This window comes from Myxocyprinus asiaticus, chromosome 8, assembly GCF_019703515.2.
Source record: "Myxocyprinus asiaticus isolate MX2 ecotype Aquarium Trade chromosome 8, UBuf_Myxa_2, whole genome shotgun sequence".
In the NCBI taxonomy this organism is placed as follows: Eukaryota; Metazoa; Chordata; class Actinopteri; order Cypriniformes; family Catostomidae; genus Myxocyprinus; species Myxocyprinus asiaticus.
Genome location: NC_059351.1, coordinates 50686083 through 50698778, shown reverse-complemented (window position 1 = coordinate 50698778; position 12696 = coordinate 50686083). Strand labels below are relative to the sequence as shown.

Here is a 12696-nt window from a genome sequence, read left to right as displayed (position 1 = left end):
TTGAGCATATTATCACTCTACAATTACTTAGCTATAAATATCAATATCAAATATCCCACACACCTGCAGGCGGCCTCCTGCACCCTTTTGTTTCCGTCCAGGATGCGTTTGAGCAGCTCAGTCATGAGCGGTTTGAGGTGCGCGTCCGGCGGCTGGCTCACTACCCAGTGTGCATAGCGACTGAGTGTCCAGCAGGCGATAGAGCGAACCAGAGCCTTCTTATCACACAGACACTGGATGAGGTGTGGGATCAGCTCAGGCAGATACGGAACCATACCCTGCATACAGCCTGACAGAGAGAAAATGTGTTCAAAGTTAATAGTAATTATATTCAGCCTTATACCACACCTACATCTAGGTACACGTGTATTAGATACGAACCCTCTGCAATGGCTCCCAGTACCAGTATTCCAGACTCTTTAATGACCCAGTCGGGGTGGAACAACAGACCCTTCAGTAGGGGCAGCAGGTGTGGCAACAGCTCATCACGAAATACGTTAGCCAGAACGTCCAGTGCCGCAGCAGAACATTTACCTGAAAACACAACAAAAACAAATATCACACAAAACTGTAAGTGAGCTGTTCATTTAAACCCTCTGGCAGATAAAATGAACGAAAATATACAGTGAGAACAATGATAATAAACTGGAGAAAGAGGCACATTTCTATCCTACTTTATGCACATTTTCTATATCTATACTGATCAGCCGCAACATTAAAACCACCTACCTAATATTGTATATAGTATACAGAAATACTCAAATCAGCCCATCTGGCACCAACAATCATGCCAGATTTTCCCCATTCTGATGGTTGATGTGAACATTAACTGAAGTTCCTGACCCGTATCCGCCTGATTTTATTCACTGCACTGCTGCCACACGATTGGCTGATTAGATAATCACATGGATGATTGTTGGTGCCAGATGGGCTGGTTTGAGTATTTCTGCTGATCTCCTGGGATTTTCACGCACAACAGTCTCTAGAATTTACTCCAAATGGTGCCAAAAACAAAAAACATCCAGTGAGCGGCAGTTCTGTGGACGGAAACGCCTTGTTGATGAGAGAGGTCAACAGAGAATGGCCAGACTGGTTCAAACTGACAAAGTCTACGGTAACTCAGATAACCGCTCTGTACAATTGTGGTGAAAAGAATATAATATCAGAATGTTATTCTGAGATGCGGGTTGGAGCTGTTTTGGCGGCATGAGGGGGACCTACACAATATTAGGCAGGTGGTTTTAATGTTGAGGCTGATCGATGTATATACATATATTCACATTTCTATTAAACAGAAACATGTAATAGCACTTTCCATTAGGGATCCCAGAGTTCTGATTGGTCAGTTTACTCACGCAGGTTCCAGTCAGACAGTGTGTCATCATCATCATCCTCGTCTTCGTCTATGTCCTCCCCCTCCTCCCCCTCTCCACCCTCATGCTGCAGAGTGACAGTACGTGACTTGTGGAAGCGAGGTTTGATATCCTGCTCACTGTCTGGAACGTTGTCATCCTCCTCCACATCACCCTGAGAGAGAGACAGAGAGAACGAGAATAGGAGATTGTTGTTCAGCTAATAAAGTCAGATTCATAAATGAATTTCTGGTTCTTTTTAATGAAACAGACAAAGAGATTCATTAATCTTTACCAAACATGCAGTGTGAATCAGTTAGACAGCTCTCTCACTCATTGAATCAGTTGTAAAGATTACTGAAATTAACTTGCTCACTGAATCAGTTTTAGCGATTTCCAAACTCGCCCACTGAATCAGTCACGGCGACTCGCGAATCAACTCGCCCACTGCATCAGTCATGGCGACTCGCGAATCAACTCGCCCACTGAATCAGTCATGGCGACTCGCGAATCAACTCGCCCACTGAATCAGTCATGGCGACTCGCGAATCAACTCGCCCACTGAATCAGTCATGGCGACTCGCGAATCAACTCGCCCACTGAATCAGTCATGGCGACTCGCGAATCAACTCGCCCACTGAATCAGTCATGGCAACTCACGAATCAACTCACCCACTGGATCAGTCATGGCGATTAGCGAATTAACTTGCCCACTGGATCAGTCATGGCGATTAGCGAATTTACTCGCCCACTGAATTATAATGATTAGCAAATTAAATCACTCACTGAATCAGTTATAGTGATTACCTACTGAATTCACTCACTGAATCAGTTACAGGAATTACCAAATAAGCTCACTCAATGAATTGGTTTTGAAGATTACAAAATTAACTCACACACTGAATCAATTATAGAAAATACCAAATTAATTCACTCACTGAATCAGTTTTAGCCAAAGAGAGTTCTCAAAGTACAAATGTATCTAACCTTCAGTAAGATGATGTCAATCTCAGAATACTTCATTCCGTTCACTAGAATGGGGATAAGCCTGTGAAGAAACAGATTAAACAAAACTATATTACTCCATATTACTCAACATACCTATCCATACAGACCAACAAAGTCAATTTCCCAAACAATACAAACAATTAGTACTCACTGGACCAGGTGTCCTGACAGAGCCTCTTTACAGATGGGCTGCTCCGCTAGAGTCAGCCAGAACTCGCACGCCTCCAGAGACACATTCTCATCTGCATCCTGTGTACGCTGCAGCATGTACTGCACAGAGAGAGACAGGCGAGATATAAACCTCCTATCAGAAACCTTCAGAGAATGCAATGATCCTTTTAACTAGAGTCTCAGAGGGACTGACAGGTGTGATACGTGTGTACCTGTATGATGCTGTGCATGTGTGGTATAAGACGGTCGATTCGCACTTCCAGCAGCATGACCAGAGCTCTGCACACGTTCTTCCTCACCTCACAATCTTCATCACCCGCCAGAGCAAACAGAGACTGTAAACACAACACAATCAGTGAGAAACACACAGGACCATGAAACTGAATCAGCTATTTTAATAATGCAGGCAATCTACAAAATCAACATCAAATGAACAGTAGTGCTAAGCTGAACTTAAAGGGATCGTTCACCCAAAAATGAAAATTCTGTCATCATTTACTCACCCTCATGCCATCCCAGATGTGTATGTCTGTCTTTCTTCTGCAGAACACAAATAAAGATTTTTAGAAGAATGTCTCAGCTTTGTAGGTCCATGCAGTGCAAGTGAATGGTGACCAGAACTTTGAAGCTCCAAAAAGCATATATAGGCAGCATAAAAGTAATTAATATGACTCCGGTGGTTTAATCCATGTCCTCTGAAGTGCTATGATAGGTGTGGGTGAGAAACAGATCAATATTTTAGTCCTTTTTTACTATAAATCTCAGCTTTCACTTTTTTTTTTTTTTCTTTTTTAAGCGATTCACATTCTTCATGCATATTGCCATCTACTGGGCAGGATGGAGATTTATAGTAAAAAAAGGACTTTTGATCCGTTGCTCACCCCCACCTATCATTTCACTTCAGAAGACATGGATTAAACCACTGGAGTCACATGGATTACATTTATGGTGCCTTTATATGCTTTTTGGAACTTCAAATTTCTGGCCACCATTCACTTTCATTGTATGGACCATCAGAGCTAAAATATTCTCCTAAAAATCTTCTTTTGTGTTCAGCAGAAAGAAAGTCATACATGTTTGGGATGGCATGAGCGGGAGTAAACGATGAGAGAATTTTCATTTTAGGGTGAACTATTCCTTTAATAACATATCAATATTTACAACAGTTTGATTTTCTTGTACTGATACACGCACTTACAACCATAATTGTTTTATATTTATTAATGTTCCAATTTCCTGTTCCTGTATATTAGAGGTAAACTCACCTCTATGAATGTGTCGATGTTGTCCATCAGAGCCTGAGCTCTGCCAATGATAAACTGATTCACACACGCTATAGCATGAGACCTACAGAGAATGTAAATAAAATTATTTTTATTACTTTTGTTAAAACTTGGTAACTTTTTTGGAAAGAAAAATTCACATCACCCTGAAGAAAATTAACATACATTTATAACAACTAAAAAAATACTTTTCCAGGCCTAGAAAAGGAAATGTTGAAATTGACTTATATTTTAAGGTTTTCCATGACCGTGGGACACAAAAATAATATATTATAATATATAATATTGAAAGAGCGAAGATTGTGTGTGCACCTGATCTTGGGGCTGCAGTGTTTGAAGAATTGCAGGAATTTAGGGATCATGATGTTTAGGGGTCGATTCAGAGCATCACTGTCCAACAGCTCAGATGAGTCCTCACAGATCTTCTGCAGCGCACCAAAAGAGCCCTATACACACAGACACAGTTCATCAGAGCAAATCTGGGCCATAAAAAAATCAGAGGTGTGGAACACTAACATACATCCAAATGCATAAGTATATACTTTTACGAACATTGTGTCTTTTAATAGTTTGTGAATCAGTATGCAGTGATGAGCGTCGTTACATCACCCTCAGTGTGTTCCATGGATACATCAGCAAATGGCATTCAGTTCTCAAAAGTGCATCCTGTAATTGTTTTTATCCAATTCTAGTTAACCAAGTAATATTTTCAGCACTGCACACGTTACCTCGCAGGTGTTGTAATCCTCCGAGTTGAGCAGGTTGCAGAGTTGAGGCAGCAGTTCTGGCCATGTCTGCAGTTCTCCTTTAGAGGCGATAGTAGTGATGAGAATACCTGCAGACAAATATACAATCAGTCTGTGAGACCGTCACCACATACAACAAAACATTCCTCTACTAACACACAAATATCACTAATCTACCAATCTAAAAACACACTGGCACACATTTGTTCATTTCCAGACAAATAAATACAATTTTATTCTCAATTTACAACACACAAATTGTTAATAACATCATAACAGTGGCGTTTAAGATGGGCGGCTACCACTTTAACATCACATTCAGATGGGTTTCCTGAGACACCCATAAAGGATTCTTTGATCTCTAAGAATCCATCCCACGTTTACCCACTCAACCCCGGGTTGAGACTGACCGATGGTGGCGCGGATGAGAGGGGATGGGTCTCCGATGTTGTTTAGGCACTCTCTCTTGATGAAATCAGCCACAGCAGGAGGAAAGTTCTGATAGTGAGCCTTCACGTTGTTCTTGAGAATCAGGCCGCTCAGAGAACGAGTTGGCTCATCTGAGGAGAGACAGAGGGATGTTTTCCATCAGGTCTTTGACGCTCACGAGAACGTACGGCTTTCAGAGTGATGTAGGATGGGAAAACACAGACCTTCAGATTTGAGGCTGGTGAGGACGAAGATGAGATAATTGTTGAAGTCAGGATACTGATTCAGCTGCTCCAGTTTCTACCGAAAGCATTTAAGAAACAAAACGAAAAACAACACACTGAGCAAAAACAGAAAATAGTTCTGATCTGGGACCAGTGAGCTTTCCATCCATTATAAACATTCATCAGGATAGAAAAGAGAAAAACTGAACACATATTTGCACTCTTTCAAAAAGCTGAGGTCAAAATGTAGCATATAGAGAAGGGCTGGACAATACAAACAATGAAACCGCTTAAAACACTAGTTTAACGACTCATTTGCAAAAACAATTTCACTGAAAAATCTTCATAGAAGTCACTGCATGGTGTTTTACATGCCATAAAAAAAAACAAAAAACGTAGATGTTACCATTTATTACTATGTATTGTTATATTTCAGCATATAAGGCTACGTCCACATTGATCCAGATAAATTTTAGTTTAAGGTTTTAGTTTTTGAAACGCTCTCTGTCCACACTACCGTTTTCAAACGTTTTCCAAATCTTGCTCATCCACACCGAAATGTCTGCAAACGCTTAAATCCTCTGCGTCACGACAACAAATACGTCATCGTTTTTGAATATCCCCATTTTCCCAGTCCACACTACAACATGAAGACAGCGTTTGCAAATTTATCCACTTATGAAAGAGTTTTTCAAAAGCTCCGTTTTCGCAGGACAAAATCACTGTCTCAGTGTGGACGGAAGGCCAGAACATAGCGAAGTTAATGTGTTTCAAAACAAAAACGTAGTGTGGACGTGGCTTAAGTAATAATGATTAAAAATCATTATTGTGTTCATTTAGTGGGGGAAAAAAACACCAGGTTTTGAGATTGTCAAGTGAAATTTAGTTGTTACAAATGGACTAATTCAACAGTCTCATGACAACTTATAATTTGTACAAAATGGCAAAATTGTCAGATATTGCATTACTTGGCTAACACACAAAGTATGACACTTATTCCCTTAGAGACTAGCCATTCAATCGGAATGGTATAAAATAAACGATTATTGATCAGCACGCTATTTTCTCGATATGTTTTTGAGGCATCGATATATTAACATTAGCCGACATTTAAATGTGAAGCCTAATTTGAGTGCTTTCCATTTCACTGTCAGTTGGCCTTGCGTTGAATATATACTGGCGTAATAGTTTGGGAGGCCACAAGGGGGTGATATTACATTTACTGCGCTTAATACTGAAGCTGGACGAGAAGGGTCGAGTCACGGGGAGGACAAGTCACAGGTATCACACACAGAACGTGTCAATGTAGTGCAGGTGGCAGTCCAAAGTTGTGAATCTAGTCACCATGCACACAAAAGCTACGAAGGATTTTGTACTTCTTCAAGAATGGACAAAGTGACGTTGATGAGTTTGCAGGTTAGGGTATGAAACTGGTGCAATTGGAAATGGCGACGTTTATGATGTAATTTCTCTGTATGTAGCCTTGAATAGGTTTCATTCAGGCTATCAAACCACAAAAAGACATCCTTGTAACTGAAAATACATTGTGTATGCTATCTGAAAGATACATATACACAATATATCATCCAGTGATGGATAGAGTAAATAATCTTGAGTGTAAAATGTAATGGAAAACTACGTGGGATGCGCTCTGCGGCGCTGCAGAATTATCAGCAGCCTCCGGAGTCACAGCTGGGCTACACAAACACACACCGAAAGGGGGTGGTGATGTGCGGACCTCCATAGAAAATTGTTTCAAATTTTTAGTTTGTGAAATAGGTTGATGAAAGACCTCCACACACATATAGATCTGATTATAGTGATATGAGCATACCTCTTGAACGGCTCTCTGTGTGGCCGTATCTGGTGACTGCGAGTCCTTCAGTAGCTGCAGCACCTGCTGTAAACCCTGCTCATCCGGCTGCCACTCCATACTCTGCTAAACTAACACAGAAAGACACACAAAACAGAAATGCATGCAAAACAACAGACGAATGAGTGCAAAACACAAATACTCTACCAGAAACAAGAAGCAAGACGCAAAACACACACTCCAGCATCCAAAAACAAAGAACAGTGCATGTACCAACACTCCAGCGCATTACAGACTGTTAAGAGACTATGTCTCCACAGGGAAACAGTTGATGTGCTCAGGTCTTCCCTCAGCACACATTTGGGGTAAGAGAGCGAGAATGATGTGCAAATAACTGTGCGAGTGTGACTGTTTTTACATGTGTGTGGGCTGTGTGATGTGTATATATATGAGTGCGTGTGTAGTTGAAAGTACATGTGAGTATATGTAAGCCGTGTGTGTGTGTGTGTCTGTGAGGTCGAACATATGTGTATTATGTGGTCTGTGTGTTTATATACAGTTGAAGTCAGAAGTTTACATACACTTGGGCTGAAGTCATTAAAACTCATTTTTTTTAACCACTCCACAGATTTAATATAAGCAAACTATAGTTTTGGCAAGTCGTTTAGGACATCTACTTTGTTTATGACACGAGTAATTTTTCCAACAATTGTTTACAGACAGATTGTTTCACTTTTAACTGACTATATCACAATTCCAGTGGGTCAGAAGTTTACATACACTAAGTTAACTGTGCCTTTAAGCAGCTTGGAAAATTCCAGAAAATGATGTCAAGCCTTTAGGCAATTAGCCAATTAGTTTCTGATAGGAGGTGTACTGAATTGGAGGTGTACCTGTGGATGTATTTTAAGGCCTATCATCAAACTCAGTGCCTCTTTGCTTGACATCATGGGAAAATCAAAAGAAATCAGCCAAGACCTCAGAAAAAAAAAAATGTGGGCCTCCACAAGTCTGGTTCATCCTTGGGAGCAATTTCCAAATGCCTGAAGGTACCACGCTTATCTGTACAAACAATAGTACGCAAGTATAAACACCATGAGACCACGCAGCCATCATACTGTTCAGGAAGGAGACGCATTCTGTCTCCTAGAGATGAACGTAGTTTGGTGCAAAAAGATCAATCCCAGAACAACAGCAAAGGACCTTGTGAAGATGCTGGAGGAAACAGGTATACAAGTATCTATATCTACAGTAAAACAAGTCCTATATCGACAGACCTGAAAGATTGCTCAGAAAGGAAGAAGCCACTGCTCCAAAACTGCCACAAAAAAGCCAGACTGCAGTTTGCAAGTGCACATGGGGACAAAGATCTTACTTTTTGGAGAAATGTCCTCTGGTCTGATGAAGTCTGATGAACTGTTTGGCCATAATGATCATCGTTATGTTTGGAGGAAAAAGGGTGAGGCTTGCAAGCCGAAGAACACCATCCCAACCGTGAAGCATGGGGGTGGCAGCATCCTGTTGTGGGGGTGCTTTGCTGCAGGAGGGATTGGTGCACTTCACGAAATAGATGACATCATGAGGAAGGACAATTATGTGGATATATTGAAGCAACATCTCAAGACATCAGCCAGGAAGTTAAAGCTGGGTCACAAATGGGTCTTCCAAATGGACAATGACCCCAAGCATACCAAAAGTTGTGGCAAAATGGCTTAAGGACAACAAAGTCAAGATATTGGAGTGGCCATCACAAAGCCCTGACCTGAATCCAATAGAAAATTTGTGGGCAGAACTGAAAAAGCGTGTGCAAGCAAGGCGGCCTACAAACCTGACTCAGTTACACCAGTTCTGTCTGGAGGAATGGGACAAAATTCCAGCAACTTATTGTGAGAAGCTTGTGGAAGGCTCCCAAAACATTTGACCCAAGTTAAACAATTTAAAGGCAATGCTACCAAATACTAACAAAGTGTATGTAAACTTGTGACCCACGGGGAATGTGATGAAAGAAATAAAAGCTGAAATAAATAATTCTCTCTACTATTATTCTGACATTTCACATTCTTAAATGAAGTAGTGATCCTAACTGACCTAAGACAGGGAATGTTTTCCATGATTAAATGTCAGGAATTGTGAAAACCTGAGTTTAAATGTATTTGGCTAAGGTGTATGTAAACTTTTGACTGTGTGTGTGTGTGTGTGTGTATATATATATATATATATATATATATATATATATATATATATTACTGAATGTGTGAATGGGGGTGTATCTGTGTAGATTTATATTAGTGTGTAAGTTTATATCTGTGAGGTAATTACATCTGAGTATGTAAGACTGATTGTGTGTGATAGAGTGTATATATATTTCGTATTTATATAGAGGGGTGGGTGGGTGTGTGTAAAGATGTGTATGTAGGCCGTGTGTGTTTACGCGACCCGGTAAACCCAATTCTCCATCTCACACAGGACCTGTTCACCGACCATACATCACAAATACCGCATTAAAACCGTTATGTGTGTGTTGCCGTGTATAATGACGCTATATAAACACACTCACGCACACAGATGGTGGTGTAGCCGTTAGCCGCTTTACTAACCCGCCAAACGCGCTTACCGTCAATCCGCGCGATCGCTCTCCTCGGACGCTCACTCTCTCTGCCGCTGCACGAGCGCTGATGGCCGTCAGGACGCGGGAACGGGTCGCTCACCGTCGGGTTGTGCGGGATTTCTACGGGTTTTGATCTCGATGCGTGCTGCTATTCTTCTTCGCTGGCCGGCGGCGCCTGATGCATGGCGGACGAGTTAATCGCGGGCTATGGATCTGCGCGGCTTCCGTAGCGAGGTGGTGCTGACGTCCAACATCATTAGCATAAAATATGTGGAGCCTGATTCTGAGACTTATCGCTTGTGCGACCTTCGGGACATTTTTGTTTTTTCGATCATTTTGGCTGTGTTAATGCCAACGGCGTAAATTGTGCCAAAGGTGTGTATTTTAGTGGGAATTTTGATATTTCAACCCCAGTTCCTATAAAACATCTATAATACACTGTGTACACAAAATAGTTACACTCAGGACCTTCAGGACAAAATTGTCCCCATTGAAACCCATTAAAACTGCAATATTTGATCCCAGTGCCATTAAAGCATCAAATCATGAATTCTATGATATTATGCTTTCAAGCCCTGACTTCAAAATTTAAATTAATATTTTCAATCAGATGGCGCCATTTTTCTCATGTTTAGCCTATGGAGCAAATACAAGCTTTTCCCCTATTTTCTGTTTACTGTATTATAGAGCACTGCAGGCCAACTGAATAAATGATGCAGATAAAATTGTGTGGGTGTGTTGGTATGGATGTCACAGTGTGTTTTGTATGTGTGTATTGAGAAATTTGTGTGTGTGTAAAAAACAACAGTGGCATTATGTAAACAAACTGGCATTTAAAGGGTTAAAATGTTGGAAATGAATAAATATTTGGTAGTTATGATCAGGACTGATGTTGGTTAAATTCAGTGAAAGTGGAAAATAATGTGAATATATAATATTTTTATGGCAGTTTTTTGACGTGGACATTTTTGTCCTCTATGGTACTGAGTGTGAGGTTTTTTTTAATTTTTTTATCTGACACTGCTCAAAAAATAATATTACATCAAAATCAATGTTGTTGCTAATCATTGACATATCCCAGATTGTGATAATCCAAAAATAAATAAATAAATAATAATAATAATTCCCCTTAGCATTTTGTATATGGAAAATAATTTACTTTTTGTGTTGTTTTTTCCATAAAAAACAACAGTGGCATTATGTAAACAAACGGGCATTTAAAGGGTTAGAATCCTGAAAATGAATGAATATTTGGTAGTTATGATCAGGACTATGTTGGTTAAAAAAAAAATTAAAAAGAAAGTGATCATGCCTAGGCCCTACACACTACAATGGACAAAGCTCTTGATGTGGGCATTACGGTTTGAATTTACCCTTCAGTAAAAGTCTTGTATAAGGGCCCTTTGTGAAAACATAAGCTTTCCTACTTTTGTGAGGAAGGACTCTTCAAGTGGTGTACCCTTCCTGAAGTGCCCTTCAAGGCCCCAAAAATGCTGTTTGGAAAATGCCCTAAATGGTGGGTCATGTGTGGGGCGATTGTACAAAGATGCCACGGTTTGTTCCTGGCAGGCAGCAGATACCCTAACCCCGCCCCCACTGGAGCCGAAAATGCAGAATAGCCTCACAGGAACATCGGATGGCACCTTTCTCCCATCGCGGTTAAAAACTACAACAACAACAATGTACTAAAGAATGCCATATGCAACAATAAACGCTTCAAACAGTAGTGTGCTACACTTTTGTCACTTGACCTCATTACCTTGCATATTTAAAGGGATAGTTCACCCAAAAATTTTAATTCTCACATCATTTACTCACCCTCATGCCATCCCAGATGTGGATGACTTTCTTTCTTCTGCAGAACATAAATGAAGATTTTTAGAAGATATCTCAGCTCTGTAGGTCCACGCAGTGCAAGTGAATGGTGACCAGAACTTTGAAGCTCCAAAAAGCACATAAATGCAGCATAAAAGAAATCCATAAAACTCCAGTGGTTAAATCCATGTCTTCGGAAGCGATATTATAGGTGTGGGTGAGAAACAGATCAATATTTAAGTCCTTTTTTACTATAAATCTCCACTTTCACTTCCACATTCTTCTTTTGTTTTTGGCGATTCACATTCTTTGTGCATATCATCATCTATTGGGCAGGGAGGACAAATTATAGTAAAAAAGGACTTAAATATTGATCTGTTTCTCACCCACACCTATCATATAGTTTCTGAAGACATGGATTAAAACTTTGGAGTCTTATGGGTTACTTTCATGTTGCCTTTATGTGCTTTTTGGAGCTTCAAAGATCTAGCCACCATTCACTTGCATTGTATGGACCAACAGAGCGGAAATATTCTTCTAAAAATCTTCATTTGTGTTCAGAAGAAGAAAGAAAGTTATCCACATCTGAGATGGCATGAGAGTGAGTAAATGATGAGAGAATTTTCATTTTAAGGTGAACTGTCCCTTTAATTCAGCAAGTGGCATCCAGTCATTTTCAAGTTAAATCCAAATTTGTGTAAAATGTCTTAACTTTTGGAAGTCTGATCAAATAATGAGTCAAGAAAATGATGTGGCTGATATTACTTCTGATTCATTTGTCACTCTGAAATTAAACATCAAGTTGAGTGTATTGCTTTGCAAGATACTGTTTTCTGTGCGACATGCTTTGTTGTGAACTGCACAATTTGGCAAATTTAGTAGGTAATCTGTCATTCTTGTATGCTGAAAATGTGCATACTATGCACAGTACACATATTACATAGTTTGGAAATAGTAAGAGTGGTATAGTAGTATGCTATTCCAAACAATTCCATGATACTACTATGGTACTTGTTCCAAAAAAAGATTGTTATAGCATTGTATTTTTTAACAATATTTAATTTATAGGTGAAGAGTTTTTTTCATATTTAGCTGAAGGGTTATTTCTGCTCCATTAGCGGCACCAAACAACTGATAAATAATGTTTGAAAGTTCATAAGAGCTCAAAATGGCATATTTACTTTTAAAGTTTGTATTCTACAACCTTTATATTAAAATCATCATAGAAACCGCATTATGCAAACAAA

General features: G+C 39.9%; 1 protein-coding gene across 4 annotated transcripts in view; it reads right to left on the bottom strand.

Annotated features, from left to right (window-relative positions):
• The window catches only part of LOC127445581 (transportin-2-like), a 113860-nt gene that overhangs the window by 8910 nt on the left and 92254 nt on the right, over window positions 1-12696 (bottom strand). For 2 of the 4 annotated variants that reach the window (XM_051705728.1, XM_051705727.1), the window contains exons 2-13: window positions 7048-7157; window positions 5214-5289; window positions 4971-5120; window positions 4543-4649; window positions 4127-4260; window positions 3797-3878; window positions 2744-2866; window positions 2512-2630; window positions 2340-2400; window positions 1356-1527; window positions 382-534; window positions 64-289 (exon numbers count right to left, since the gene is read on the bottom strand). In XM_051705728.1, coding sequence (XP_051561688.1) covers window positions 64-289; window positions 382-534; window positions 1356-1527; window positions 2340-2400; window positions 2512-2630; window positions 2744-2866; window positions 3797-3878; window positions 4127-4260; window positions 4543-4649; window positions 4971-5120; window positions 5214-5289; window positions 7048-7146 — 1502 coding nt within the window. In that variant the 5' untranslated portion in view covers window positions 7147-7157. Of the gene's footprint in view, window positions 1-63; window positions 290-381; window positions 535-1355; window positions 1528-2339; window positions 2401-2511; window positions 2631-2743; window positions 2867-3796; window positions 3879-4126; window positions 4261-4542; window positions 4650-4970; window positions 5121-5213; window positions 5290-7047; window positions 7158-9640; window positions 9840-12696 lie in introns of those variants that run through there. The other 2 variants (XM_051705725.1, XM_051705726.1) reach the window with 2 other exon arrangements.